The 14,005-nt window shown below is 60.6% G+C and overlaps 2 protein-coding genes across 4 annotated transcripts; both read right to left on the bottom strand.

The window, feature by feature from the left end:
• Positions 1–53: 53 nt before the first annotated feature.
• On the bottom strand, positions 54–8,210 carry PRKAB2 (protein kinase AMP-activated non-catalytic subunit beta 2). Of its 3 annotated transcripts, XR_009819357.1 has the most exons (9): positions 8,160–8,210; positions 5,102–5,279; positions 4,820–4,986; positions 3,870–3,963; positions 2,844–2,964; positions 1,467–1,600; positions 1,157–1,225; positions 714–858; positions 54–576 (listed from the first exon to the last, which is right to left on the bottom strand). XR_009819357.1 is itself a non-coding variant. In XM_062003627.1 (8 exons), the coding sequence occupies exons 2-8, from the start codon at positions 5,261–5,263 to the stop codon at positions 781–783; spliced, it is 825 nt and encodes a 274-aa protein (XP_061859611.1). In that variant the 5' UTR covers positions 5,264–5,279; positions 8,160–8,210; the 3' UTR covers positions 54–780. The 3 variants fall into 3 exon arrangements, 2 of the variants coding, with proteins under 2 accessions (XP_061859611.1, XP_061859612.1); XM_062003627.1 differs by having other exon boundaries at positions 54–858; XM_062003628.1 differs by having other exon boundaries at positions 54–858; positions 2,850–2,964.
• Positions 8,211–8,967: 757 nt separating this feature from the next.
• LOC104562073 (flavin containing dimethylaniline monoxygenase 5) lies at positions 8,968–13,275 on the bottom strand. The gene is given in 9 exon segments (XM_062003469.1): positions 8,968–9,325; positions 9,402–9,474; positions 9,876–10,225; positions 10,316–10,515; positions 10,640–10,782; positions 11,547–11,709; positions 11,788–11,976; positions 12,990–13,239; positions 13,241–13,275. Coding segments are annotated over 9 exon segments (1,761 nt in total).
• Positions 13,276–14,005: the final 730 nt, after the last annotated feature.

The raw sequence follows: 14,005 nt of genomic DNA, 5'->3' as shown, positions 1-14,005 counted from the left end.
CCCCAGCCCTACCATTCTTTGGAGCCATCCCCCTCCAACACGAGGCCAGCAGCACCGAGAACAATAAATACTGTAATAAATAGAGAGCCCCCTGTGAGGTGTGGCTGCTCGGCAGCAGGCGGTGCGAGGGGCCCGGGGGGCCCTGCCAGGCCCCTCCAGGGCAGGAGCCCCTGGCCTGTGCTTCTGCTTGGTGGGGCCAGCGGGGGCCTTGGTGCAGCAGGTAAGCGTGGCTGTGCCCCCCTCCCCTTGCCTCTATGCTGAAGCTGGCAGAGGGGCTGGGGCTGCAGCCAGAGCCCTCCTCAAAGCTGGGGAGCAGAAGGAAGGAGGGGGGCAGCCCCACGGCCAGGGCTGGGGGACAGCGGGCAGGCTGGGGTGTCCCAGAGGCCCTGGGGATCAAGGTGGCCTTCGAGAGTCAGCAGGTAGGACCCCTTCCAGGAGGCCAGGGCTGCCTCAGAGGGACCCTTGCTGGCTGCAGAGGACGGGCAGGGTCAAGCCTCTTCTGTGTTGGGCGTGAGGAAAGGCTGGTCTTGGTGAGCAGCAAAAGTGGCCCCGGAGACTTGCAGAAGCCAAGGGGAGCTGTAGGTGGGCAAAGACCAAGGGCTAAATCAAACCACACCAGATGGGACAGTGCCACAGGCCCCAGCAGCCCTGGGCTCGCTGCCAGGGCTGCGTCCCTGCCAGGCGGGAGGCTGGGGCCAGCGGCCAGTCCTCACACAGTCCCGTGGCCCAGCGTGTGCAGACGAAGCGGCGTCGGTGTCCGGGCGGCGGCCAGGGCCTGCCTCAGATGGGCTTGTACAGCAGCGTGGTCACGTATTTCTTCTTGTAGCGGTGCGTGGCACTGAGCACCATCACCCCGTCCTGCGGAGGCACCAGGCACACCTCAGCAACTCAGCTCTGCCCCGGCCAGGCGGGCACGGCTGGCAGCCTGTGCAGGGCCAGGGCAGGGTCTCGGATGCAGCACGAGAGCCCAGGGCTGCTGCGGGGAAGGAGGCCACAAACTCTCCCTGCGCAGGCCACACTTTGATGGGCAGCCAAGCTGTGCTCACTGGGCTCCTCTGATCCCTGCGCCCCATCTCCATTCCCCTACTCCCTGTGGGGGCTGTGGGCTCCTGGGGGCACAGCAGCCCCCTCCCCTCACCCATGGCCCTGCTCGTACCTTGATGGAGAGCGCGTAGAGGTGATTGAGCATGACGTGGTTGGGTTCAGGCAGCAGTGCTGGATCACACTAGGGGAAAAGGAAATGTCAGGGGGACAGCACAGCCCTCACAGGGAGCTGCCATCTGAGCTGCCACCGCCTGCTCTGAACAGGAGCAGAGCCCAGCTGAGCACCAGGCAGTGCCAGGGGCCACACTGCTGTGGCTCATGGGAACAGTGATGGTTTTCCCAGGCCCCAGCCAAGAGGAGGGGAGTCCCTGTGCCCCCCTCTCCAAGCCCAGTGTGAGTGCGGGCACTGTGCTGGTACTCACCGAGATGTTGGTGTCCTTGTTCAGGATGACCTGGAGGAGGTGAGGTGGGAGGATGGGGGGCGATTTGAAGCGCTCCTCAGGCCGGTAAACATACATCTCCTGGCCATAAGGTCCAGGTGGTGAGCTTGATAAGTCTGAAGAGAAGGGAAAGCAGGACATGTGAAATGGCTATAAAGCAGGACTGGTGAGTACAGAGCAGCTCCCAAGAAGCTGAGAAGAACCCAGCAGGGTCTCTCAAGCACAAGTCTTCCACGAGCCATAGCTATGTATCATATAACAACAGCTCAGCCTTTTCACAACAGAGTAAGCAGCCAGGTGAGTCCTGAGCACTTCCAAGCAGGGCTGTAAGCTGGTACATGCACTGACCCACCACAACCATGCTGTGGTACCCACCCCATGGCCCTCAGCACAGCTGGGTCCCTGTAGCAAGCAGCCAGCTTGTCCCAGAGCCATCCCCGCTCTGCAGCAGGGGAACAGCAAGCAGCTCGGTGCTGAGGGACTGCCTGGTGAGGAGGTTCTGGAAAGGGCAAATGGGAAGGTCTAGACTGAGTAGCTGCTCAGCCCCTCTGAGGGATGATGGGAGCCAGTAGTCCCTGGAAGCTGGACTGGTTCAATCTCATGGCCACATCTAAGCTTGGCCATTTTGGAATCACCAGCACCCAGAAGGGCTCCACATCTCTGGAGCTGCTGCTGTTTGCTGCCTTCCTTCCAATGCAGTTATCTGCTGCCCAGGCTGTGCAAGGAGGTGAGGCTGAGCTCTGCCTGAGATGGGGTTTGTACCAGAGATGGCAGGTGGCACTCTGGGCACCCTGGACCACGACAGGACTGAGGTACCTGCCAGCATTCCACAGCGAGCCGGCACTGCCGGGGCTGCAGTAACCTAACCTGCTGCTCTGGCACAAGGGGACAGGGAGCTTTCTGATGTGCCAGCACTCAGACAAATTACCTTGGCATGAAAACGAAGAGCAGCTGCTGAAAATAACCCGGATCCTGCTCTCACTTTGCTCCCGTCTCAGATCAGATGACTTACCCACAGTTGGGCAGACAGAGCAGGCTGATGCTCCTGGCGTTGCCTGCTGCAGAGCAGCTGCTGCTGCAGAGCGGCTGCCCCAGGGCACACAGGTATGGGCCCTGCTCTGGGATGCTGCCAGCACAGAACGGGTGACACCAGCACAGAATGAGCTACATCAGCACAGCCCCTCCACAGAGACAAGGCCTCAGCTGTGGGCTGCTGAGGACACATTGCCAAATGCTACTCTTCCCAGATGTAGGCCCACACCTCTGCTCAAGGAGTTGTTCCCTCCTCAGAGCAGTGAGTCTCAGAGCAAAGGAGGTGGAAAATAGCACATGCAAAGCTGTAATGCCACAAAAACTCACCCCGACCTGAGGTTTCGGAGCTTTCCAGGGAATCCACCTTCAGAGCATCAAACACCTCGAAGTCAGACTTCTTGACATGGATCAGGTTGTTAATTGTCCCCATCTGGCTGGTGACCACAGGCTGGAGAGAAACAAGGTCAGAGTCCTCCTGTGCCCACCTCCAGTCGGAGCCCACCCACCACTTCCTGGCTCTGCTAGGCCCAGGTGGTCTCTGCTGTGCCATCACCTCTGAGCACAGCTGGCCGTGGTCTAACTGCCCTGTGCTTGCAGATCTCTGCTGTTTGCCCACAGAGGATTTCCCTTTACTCGGTGTCCTCTCCTTGCCATGCTGCTACCCCATGATTCCGTTTGGAGAACCTGTGAGTACTGACCCCACAGCCCATTTTCCCAATTCTCAAAGGGATTTAAAGGCCTTCTGGTGTTTCTCTACCCCTCTGTCTCGCCAACACCCGCATACAGCATCTCTAAGCCCAGAGGAACCAGCTTCTGAAAGGACTCATGGGACAGAGGTACCCTTTTCATTTTGGTAGACACCCTCTGCTCTTCCTGCTCTCCCTCTGCTGCAGCTATGTCATGTAACCAGAGCACAAGTCTGATAAGGAGCAGGTGAAGGCTCTGGGGTTGTTCAGCCAGGAAAAAAAGGAGACTTGGGAGAGCTTCTTGCTCTCTACAACTACCCAGGAGTTTGTGGTGAGGAGGAGATCAGCCTCTTCTCCCAAGTAACAAGCATCATGACATAAGGAAATGGCCTCAAGTTGTGCCAGGGGATGTTTAGACTGGATGTTAAGGAAAAAATTTCTTCATCACAAGGGTTGTCGAGCCCTGGCACGGGCTGCCCAGGGAAGTGGTTGAGACACCAACCCTGGAAGTGTTTAAAAGATGTGTAGATGTGGTGCTGGGTGGATGGGGCAGTGCTGGCTTAACAGTTGGACTCAATGATCTTAAAGGTCTTTTCCAGTCTAAAGGCTCTTATGTCTAGTCCCCTGAAGAAGCTGATATATGCAGGGATAAAGCTTCAAGCGTTACCTCAGATGGGTCATGGACCCACTGGCCATCCACAAAAAATTTGTACTGGTGCTCCCCCTCTGGAAGGTCCAGGATAGCAACAAAGTCATTGTGGCTGTGCAGAGAGAACAGACATTGTGCAACAGCATTACCCTCTTGGTGCTCTGGGTGCTGCTCTTCCACCGTGGCCTAGAAAACAGTCCTTTTCCCACACTGCCCAGCCCCTCTCCCCTCCAGCACCATCCTGCAGGGTTAGGCTTGCTCAGGAGCACTGGTCTGAGGCACTCTGACAAGACTGGGGGTAATGGACATCAGCTTGAACACCAAAAGTTCCACTTAAACAGGAGGAGAAATTAGTTTGGTGCTGAGGTGAGGGAGCCCTGGCACAGGCTGCCCAGGGAGGGTGTGGAGGCTCCTTCTCGGGAGGTTTCCAAACCTGCCTGGACATGGTCCTGTGTGACCCGATCAAGGGGAACCTGCTTTAGCCGGTGTTTGGGCTGGAGATCTCTAGATGGTGCTCTAGAGATCTCTTCTAACCCTCACCACTCTGATTCTGAGATTATGCCCATTGTCCTACACAGTGTTTCCACAGAAATCACAGATGTATTGTGGAACAGTGAGAACATGATGAGAGCAGGAAGATACATGAGAGGCAACCAACCAATCCTCACTGCCAACAGCACAACCAGGCATGGGGTAAGGCCATAGCCAAGGGAGGAGCTGACAGCTTCTGCAGCCAGGACTAGCTGTTGCGTGGCATCCATCTGGCCAAGCAAAGTGGCTCATCCTGTCCTGGCTCTCTGTTTCACAACTTCCCACCACCACTGCAGCACCACCCCCAGAAGCAGCTGACTACCTATTTATGCTTGGACCCTCCAGCCTGGGTGAACTGAGAGAGGCCAGGTGAGCAAATGGAATAAAAGCCAGCAGGGAGAAGGGAATGGAACATAGTGACCTGGGGGATTGACTACCTCTTGATGAGTGGGATCTTGGTGCTCCAGTTGTTGAAGGATCCAGAGATGAAGACCTCTTTGCCTCCATCAGCCCAGCGGATGACAGTGGGACGAGCCTGTTGGGATGGTTTCACCGACTCCTCTAGATCTGGCTGCCACGACACAAACTCCTTGTCCCCAGAAATCTGAGCAAAGAAAACATCCCAGAGCCTGACTGAGACACAGAGACAACCAGGACCATCTTCGCTTCCTGCTGAAGCCCCAGCCAAGGCCTCAGAGAAAGCAGCAGCCAGTCCCTACCTTTGAGTCATGAGAGCTGAAAACACTGGGGTCATCAGTGCTGCCCACCATGATCTTGTGTGGGTGCTCCTTGGTGGAGTGAGGGGTCCCAGAGCCATCCGAGCGGTGGGACTTGGAGCCATGGCGTTCCCCAGACACTCGCTCACTGGTGGTGTTCCCCATGGCAACTCAGCAGCCCCTGAGAGGGAGAGGACAGTAGCCTGTGCCTGTGCCCACAGGCTCCAGCAGCCAGGAGAGGACAGCAGCCTGTGCCTGTGCCCACGGGCTCCAGCAGCCAGGAGAGGACAGCAGCCTGTGCCTGTACCCACGGGCTCCAGCAGCCAGGAGAGGACAGCAGCCTGTGCCTGTACCCACGGGCTCCAGCAGCCAGGAGAGGACAGTAGCCTGTGCCTGTGCCCACGGGCTCCAGCAGCCAGGAGAAGACAGCAGCCTGTGCCTGTACCCACGGGCTCCAGCAGCCAGGAGAGGACAGTAGCCTGTGCCTGTGCCCACGGGCTCCAGCAGCCAGGAGAAGACAGCAGCCTGTGCCTGTACCCACGGGCTCCAGCAGCCAGGAGAGGACAGTAGCCTGTGCCTGTGCCCACGGGCTCCAGCAGCCAGGAGAGGACAGCAGCCTGTGCCTGTACCCACGGGCTCCAGCAGCCAGGAGAGGAGCGTCGGCACCAACTCCCAGTGCTCTTTCCTGGAGCAGACTGACAGCAATCCTAAAATCATTCTAGTTCAGTTGGTAACTCTGATACTTCAAACTCAATACTAGTTACACTGCATCCCACACAAGCCCAAATCAGCCAGTGTGGCAGAGGGGCTGGTGGGAAAAATAAAGCCAATCTTTATTGGCAAACCAATTGTTTGGTGTTTGACAGAGCCTCTTTCACAGTATCAGAGCCAGGCTCTACAGACAAATCCCTACAGCATCAAGAAAGCAGCCAGAGAGTGAAAGTAGCAGCTGTTTTAACAGCTCCCAACAAGCCTCCAAGAGCTCTCTTGCGGGCAGAGGAGCGGAGGCTTGCGCCTGGCAGAAGCGACGGGCAGCATGTGAAGAGGCCGAGTGGAATCGCCCAAGCTGGAGCTTGGCCAAGGTGTGGGGGCTAGTGCCTGTGGTGTTTGCACAGAGCTCTTGATGGCATCCCCTTCTGATTCAGGAGGCGAGCCACCCTGCCAGCTGCGGCACAGCGAGGAGCCCGCTCGCCGTGAGCCTCACCAGCCAGCCCCAGCAGCCTGGCTTCTGCCTGCTCAGCTGGAGGCACATGGTGAGGGAAGGGTGATCCCAGCCTCCCTGCAGCTGGAGATGGGCTGTCACCCAGCTTGGAGATGGCAAAACAGAAGCTCTGGCCATCCAGTGCCAACCGCACACCTCTCTGGACAAACAACAAAGCCACCACAAGCCACACGGGACTCCTCAGGCCCTACCCAGTTGCCAGCAGTCAAGACAGGTTGGGGTTCTCACCCCCTTGCCAGGCTTGTCTTGCAGATTTCAGCTTACTGTGCTGGCCACAGGCTCTTGCAGGGCAAGGCAAGAGGACGGCCAGCCTTGCTTCATGTGCTTAATTGTGACATTTGGGGATTTGTTTAGAAGATCAAGTTATACGAAGGGTGCCAGGCAAGGCTGCCAGCCAAAGCCAGGCTTTAGAACATTATGGAGCAATTACTAAAGTATTTCTTAAATCCTAAGGGCTGAAAGGCAGCTCAAAAGGGCAGCTAACCTGTACCCCCACCTCGTCTCAGTGAGGATAACGTGGACCTGAAGATCCAGGTCAGAAGAGCTGCACCACTTGCTCTGACATCTCCCTCTGCCCTGCAGGAGGAGGCTCAGCAGGCTCCTCACAGAACCTACCCCCGTGCCACTAGACCTGCTGCGGAGGAGCCTCCTCTCCAGTATCTCTGCTAAGGCGCTCTCACTTCACACCTACAGGGAACAAAGGCTGAACATCCATCCCCTTCTACCAAGACACGAGTAGGTGTTAACAGATGTGAAAGCTTTCCTTTCTCCCAAGGGAATCCAGTCTCCCTGCTGTCCCTTACAGCTGACACTCTCCAAGTGCCTCCTGAGGTTTCTCCCAAGAGGTGGCTCCTTTCCCACGTGTGGCACCCACAACCCCAGGCAGTCAAGACCCCGCGGGCCGCACTGGGACAGAGAGCTGTCAGCATAGCCCGCAGCGCCCAGCTTCACCAGATTCACTTGTGCAGCCCCAGCGCTCCCGCCTTCCTTCAGACCGCCCTTGTAGCGCAGTGTGCTCTGACAGGGTGGCACAGGCACGTCCCGGTGGAAGCCGCCGCTGCAAACGCTGCCCAGAGCGAAGCGTGCCAGCGCTGCCGCTCTGGCGGGGGCCGGCTGCAGGGAGCGGGGCTGGCGAGGCCCCTCCAGTGCCACCCGGCCGCAGCTCCCCACGGGGCTTCTGACAACGGCACGTGAAACGGGCTTCAGGGGCACCTGGTTGTGTCAGGCTCGCTGCCTCTCCCAGCCGGCCGGTGACTCACACGGGGAAGCGCTGGCAGCTAGCCCGAGGGTTTATTTTGGGGAGATGGGGGGGGTCTCTGTCCTGCACCCTCAGCTGTCACCTCCCGCTGCTGGAGCTGCCCGGGGACGCCCCATTCTCCTGGGCTCTTCCACCTCCGTCTTTCCGAGCAGCTCGGCCCTGAGGCTGCCGTAAGGTTACGGGGATGAGCTGGAACAGCGGGCAGAGGCGAACCTCCCTCCCTGGCCCGTGCCCCGGCTGGGATGAGGGCAGCGTGGAGCGGCGGCCGCGCTGTCCCGGCTCGCCCGGCCCGCTGCCCTTCCCCGCCGGCCCTGAGCAGCAGCGGGCCGCGCCGCCAGGGCACAGGGCCCTCCGGAGGGGCTCCGGGCCGGCCGCGGGGTCCCGGCCACCGTCACGCACCGCAGCGTGACCGGCGGGGGACAGCCCAGCTCAGCCTCACCCGCCGCCTCCCCCAGCAGCGCCTGATAGCGACGTGCGGCCTCCTCCCGCCCGCTGACCCGCGCACCCACCCGCGGCCCGGCCCGCCGCGGCGGACACACCCCCGCCGTGACACCGGCCGCTGCCCCCCGGCCCGGCCGCACCTGCCCGCGCCGCCGCCACCGCCCCGCTCTCCGCCTCCGTCCAAAATGGCGACACCCCCCGCGGCCGCCGTCAGCCGCCGCCGGCCGCCCCGCGCCGCGCCGCCCCGCCCCTGCCGCCGCGCCATGGCCGCGCCTCTCCCCGCCCCCGCGCCCGGGCCCGCCCCGGACCCGCGCACGGGCTCCGACATGTTTTCTGAGGGCAGCTTCGCCCGTTGCTGTTAAGGGCGGTCGGCCTGGCGCGCCGGCTGAGGGCCGCGCGGCTTCAGGCGCAGCCGCAGCAGCGGGCGGCCATGTTGGTTGAGGGCAGGGAGCGGCGGGGAAGGGGTGAGCGATGGCTGCGGGATGGCTGCGGGATGGCTGCGGGGCTGGGCTGCGGCGTGGCCGGCTGGGCGCTGCAAGTGGGCGGGATGCTGCCGTTGGGCTGGCCAGGCCGTGTGTGGGCAGGGGGACAGACAGCTTCGGGAGGACACCAGACAGCGCGCACAGTGTGGATCCTGGTCCCTGGGACAGCATTTAATGCTCATTTCCCAAGGTCCTGTTTCCCCCATAGCCTCTGTGCTGACCTGACCTGCTAGCAGAGCTTGCAGAGCTGCTGGGCCAGGGATTTAGGGAAGGGGAGTGATGCCTGTCCTCACAGCTACCCCCAAGAACTGGTGAGGCTGTAGCACAGCAGGAAGGACCAGGCTGCATCTCCCAAGGAACTCTCCGTGCCTCCTGACATGGTGGCGGACCCAGCAAAAGGCTACAGAAACACTCAAATAAAAGGAAAGAGATTGCAGGGAGGACCTGCCGTTTCCTTCATTTTAGGCTAAGGAGAGAGCGAGACATAGACAAGGGTGGCCACAATCAAACCGATGCTGAAGAAGACCTTAAAGATGTGGGGCACACTGCTGGAGCGGGGAGGCGGGTGCACGGCCCTGGTCTGCAGAGGCTTGATGACGCGCTGCCGCTGTGTGAGGATGGCTTCCCTGGCACCTGCCCACGCGCCCGGGCCCCGCAGCCGGTACTGGTACGGTGTGCAGGGCCCGAAGGCCACCTCCAGCCCCAGCTTGGGGTCGCTGAGGAAGAGGGTGAGCAGGCTGGGCTTCACCCCCAGCTGGCAGGCGAGCTCGTCCATGTAGGGGATGTAATCCACCTGGATGGTGTGCCGCCGGCTCTTCACGTACCTGTGGGCAGGGAGGGCAGGTTCAGCACACAGGTTCGGGGGTGGTGGCAGGGGCAGTGCTGGTGCAGGGTCCTTACCGTGCGGCCATGTGCTTCTTGGTTCGTGCAATGTCAGCCAACATGTCAGCGGATGGCGGCAGGCCCTGCAGCCCTGGGGAAGAGGAGGGTGTAGCTGGAGAGGGCTGTGCTTCTGCCATGGTCTGGCTGCCTCTGCAGCCCAGCCTGGCTTCTGCTTGCACATGGAAGCCTTTGGGGCTATGGAGATGTGCCACCACGTCAGGAGCAAAGTGGGAAGCATGAGAGAAGAAAGTGACACAGGAAAGGAAAGGGAGATGGTGGTTTACAGGCAATGAGACCTGTTAGTGGCCCCTGCAAGAGAGGATGGCTGCGAGGCTCGCTGCAAAATGCCACGTTGATTTCTGTCCCCGTGAGGACAGAAAGGAGGATCAAAAGCTGAGCAAAGGGAAATGATGTGTGAGGGGATGCCACCAGATGAACAACTTGCCTTGGCCAGGGGAGCCGAGCTGTGTCCCTGCAAACTGCCTTGCTTACCCTTGAAAACACGGGCGGCCCAGCGACATTGGAGCTCGGAGACGGGCATGATGGCACCCAGAGGCTGCACGAGCCCAATGAAAGCCAGCGTGGGCTTCTCCAGCTCAGGGGGAAACATGAATTTGTAGAGGGGGAGCTGGTTCTCCACCACCTTCACGCAGCCCTCGAGGAAGGGGAAGGAGAAGCTGTATCCCGTGGCAAAGACCACGGCGTCGATGTCTTCCCTGGTGCCGTCCTCAAAGATGGCAGCCGTCTCTGTGAACTGCTGCACGTTGGGCTTCACCTGCACCTTGCCTGAAATGATGCGGTTGGGCAGCTCGTCATTCATGGTGGTGTGCTGGTCAAAGACCCTGGAAGACAGAGACAGACCTTGTGCAGTGCCCAGGCAGCGGGACAGGCAGCACCGGGATGGGTACGTGGGGTGCTGCTGGCGCGCTCACCGGTGCCGGGGCTGCAGGCCGTAGAGTGCATGGTTGAAGCGGGCGTTCAGCCGTCTCTCCAGAATGAAATGAGTGATATTTTGAGGCAAGACGTTTTGGACGAGGCTCAGGAAGCGGGTGATGTAGCAGAAGTCGAAGGGGTACCCGCCTTCCACCAGCTGGGGCAGCAGCCAGGTCCCACGCCTGGTGCTGAGGAAGACCTGGGAGCACAGTCAGGGGACGGGGTGCTGGTGGACAAATGTTGGAGGGAGGGGAGCCGTGGGGGGTTGTTCAGTGCCCCCCAAGGTCCAAATGAGCCTTCCAGCTCTGTCAGCTCCCACATACCTGCTTGGCTGTGCGGCTCAGCTCCACCGCGATGTCGATGCCTGAATTCCCCACGCCAACCACGACCACCCGCTTCTCTGTAAACAGCTGTGGGCTCTTGTAGTCCCGGCTGTGCATGTACCAGCCCTCAAACTTTTCTATCCCTGGAAGAGAGAGGAAAGACATGCCTGGCAGGGCTGTGGGTAAGGGGTGGCTATCCCCCTTTTTTGGTGACAAGTCGGGACTAGCATGACCAATAGGAGTGATGCAGCCCTGCGACGGTGCCCAGAGAGGTGCTGGCGTCTCCAGCCAGGGAGATGCTCAGCGTGGCTCTGAGAATGCTGCTGCAGCTTTGGGACCTCCACGCTCCCATCCCAAAATCCTGCGGTTCCCACAGGCGACAGGTGTTAGGGACAGAGGAGCAGTGGGCTCTATGCCATCCAACCAGACCCTGGGGATGGGTGTGCTCCAGCCCATGCCCCAGCCAAAAACACTCCACAGCTGAAAGCCCTCCAGACATTTTTACCTGGCACCCAGAGGAGAAAGCCACCACCAGCACCCAGCCCTCAGGGCTTGCTGGGGAGATGAAGAGCCTGGTGCGTGTGTGGCCGGCAGCCTTGGGGATCCTGTCTCTGGTGGGAGAGGTGAGCTGGCAGCAGTGGCAGCTGCGCAGATCACACTTTGGTCAGAAGAGGTGACACCCTCTTGGCAAGAGCCACCAAGGACAGACCACCAAGCTGAATGGGACAGCAGCGTGCTTGTGCAGCTCTGCCTGGCACGTTAACCTGCGGAGGCGGTTTTGGCAGCAGCTTGAGCGGGTGAGCTGCAGGGAAGAGTGGTCCCAGAGGTGTGAGGGATCAGGCGGGAAGCTGGCAGGGCAGCACCTGGGAAACGCTGGGCCCAGGAGGAAGAGCAGCAGGGAGGGTACCTGGGAAGGTGCTGAGCGGGAGATGCGCTTCGCTGTGGTGCCCAGTGCACACCAGCACGGCGTCGAACACGGCCGTCTCCTGCTTCCCCTCGCTCTCCGTCACCACCTCCCACTGGCCCGTGGCGCCGAAGTCGGGGCGCTTGGCCACGCGGCACACGTCAGTCTGGGCAGGAGGGCAGGCGGGTGTCAGGCCCCCGCGCCCCCCGGCCCCGCCGCGCCGCCACGCCCCCACGCCGCTCACCCTGAGGCGGATGTGTGGCAGCAGCCCGAAGTGCCGCGCATACAGGCGGAAGTACTCCATGATCTTGGAGTTGTGCATGTAGTTGGGGAAGTCCTCGGGCATGGGGAAGTCGCTGAAGCACATCATCTCCTTGGAGGTGTTGATGATGACGGAGCGGTAGATGCTGGCGCGGCCCTCCTCGGGGTGCTCCTGCGGAAGGGGGCACGGCTCGGCGCTGCACAGGGCCCCCAGGGCTGCCTGCCCACCCTGCCTGGCACCCCACGGTGCCTGTGGCTGCAGGATTAAGCCATGGGTGCTCACAGTGCCCGTCCCTGCGCCCAGCAGGTATGACTGGCCACCCTATAAAATAAGGAGGACGCTCTGGATTGGCAGGGGCTATGTGCAGTGGCGACAGCGGGCTGTGGGGTCCCGTGCCTCAGTTTCCCTGTTCCCACTCCCAGCCCAGCTGAGGCAGCACATTCCTGAAGCTGCCAGTGGTGCCATTGCCCCAGTTGCTACATCCCGTCTTGCTGGTTGCTGAACCAGCTCTGGTGCTTCCAGCTGAGCGGCTGCTCCTGCTTGCAGGGCTCTGCCCAGCTGCTCCAGCAGCCTCTCTGGCTCTCTCACCCTCTGATCAGGGCACGGTGGGAAAGCTTGTCTTCTTGCTTGGTGGGTCCCAGGGGAAAAGTCATCAGCCTTATTAGGTGAGGGCAGAAAGGAGGCTTCCCCCAGGGCAGGGAGAGCTATGGCATAGAGGACGCTGCTCTGTGCCTCTGTGTGGGCAAGCGGCACACGAGCAGGGAGAGGCACAACCAGGACTGGCAGGGAAAGGCTGAACAGAACAGTGTCTGGGACAGCAGCAGGGTCAGGTGAGACCAGGATGGGTAGGGAAGGGACTAAGAGCAAATTGAGGGGAAGGGATGGATGAGACCGGGAAGGGAGGGGTGGAAAGGGGGAAGGCTGAGCTGGGGGAGCAAGCCCTGGGGTAAGGCCCTTAGGCACCATTCATCCTGCTGCTGGTGGGAAGGAGACAGGTCCCGTGTGCCCGGCACAGCAGCTGGCACCGCAGGGACAGCGCAGCAGGGTGTGATTCCTGCGGTGGTCCGTGGAGACACCCCAGCCACATGCATGTAAAACAGGGAGCAGCGCTTCCGTACTGCCAAGGACCCAGCCCAAGCCCATCCATGCCACTGCAGAGCAGGCTGGCACGCCATGGGACTCACCTCGAAGCGCCACAGGCCCCCGATGTCCCGGCTCCTCTCAAAGCAGGTGGGTTCCAGCCCCTCATCCAGGCAGCATTTCAGGGCACACAGGCCAGAGGCACCAGCACCGATGATGGCTACTTTCCAGGCAACCATGTCCCACGGTGTGGTGGTGGCAGGGGCACAGGGCCAAAACCTTGTCAGGGGTATGTGCAGCCTACAGATTGTGCTGCTCGGAGATGGCTGTCCCTGTGCTTCCCGTGGGTGGCTGCGATGAGTTGTTGCAAGATGTGCTTCTTCCAGACATGATCTACAGGTTCGCCCGCCCTCCGCAAGGCCCTCCCTGGGTTCTGTAAGCACTTCATGATGCCATCCTGCCTCGGGACTTCCTGGTTGTGGAAGCTGAGATATGACCACGCTCCAGATTTTGGCAGAACAAACTGCTCAGGACACTGCATGTTGTGGCCAGGACACCCTGTCACTGCTCTGGGTCCCCAGTCCCCCCAGCCATCCTCTGCAGGTGACAAAGGCGGCACTGAGTTGTGCTGCTGTGAGCACTGTGAGCCATGCTGGTGGCACAGCCCCTGCGTGAGGCTGTGCTGCTGTGGCTGTGCACATATGCAGGTGTGTCTGCATGCAGCTCATACTGCTGCGGAGCTGGAGCTGCACCGCGGGCACAAGGCCGCCCGCAAACGTGTGTGTGTGTGTTGGTGACACGCAGGGGGATGCGGTGCTGTCAGTGATGGGACCAACGCCTGTCTCACTTTACAACACCTTTATGCAGTTAGGAAGCCTGCTGCACCTTTGCTACTTGGCATGTAAGCATGCCAGTGGGTGGCTCGGATGGGTTACAGGTGATGGGAAAACTGGTACATCCCCCCGAGTCAAAGTGTTGCCCAGGGAAGGGGACTGGATTTTATCCTGCATGTGAGCAGTTTCCTTGGCTGTGCCTAGCAGTGGCTCCCTGGGAGGTGCAGAGCGGGTGTTGAGGCATTATTCTGGCGGCCAGGCAGGCTCTGTGCACTCTGAGCTCGTGG

Source organism: Colius striatus, chromosome 10, assembly GCF_028858725.1.
Source record: "Colius striatus isolate bColStr4 chromosome 10, bColStr4.1.hap1, whole genome shotgun sequence".
Lineage (NCBI taxonomy): Eukaryota > Metazoa > Chordata > Aves > Coliiformes > Coliidae > Colius > Colius striatus.
The sequence above is the reverse complement of the archived record's forward strand: the minus strand, read 5'-3'. Positions and strand labels throughout refer to the sequence as shown.

Bases quoted from the DNA above. Each gene is read 5' to 3' on its own strand.
- PRKAB2 (XM_062003627.1), bottom strand. From the start codon at position 5,263: ATGGGGAACACCACCAGTGAGCGAGTGTCTGGGGAACGCCATGGCTCC. The intron at 2,965-3,869 runs GTAACGCTTGAA...GTTTCTCTCCAG, and splicing joins GGGTCCATGACCCATCTGAG to CCTGTGGTCACCAGCCAGAT. The intron at 1,226-1,466 runs GTGAGTACCAGC...CTTTTCCCCTAG, and splicing joins ACAAGGACACCAACATCTCG to TGTGATCCAGCACTGCTGCC.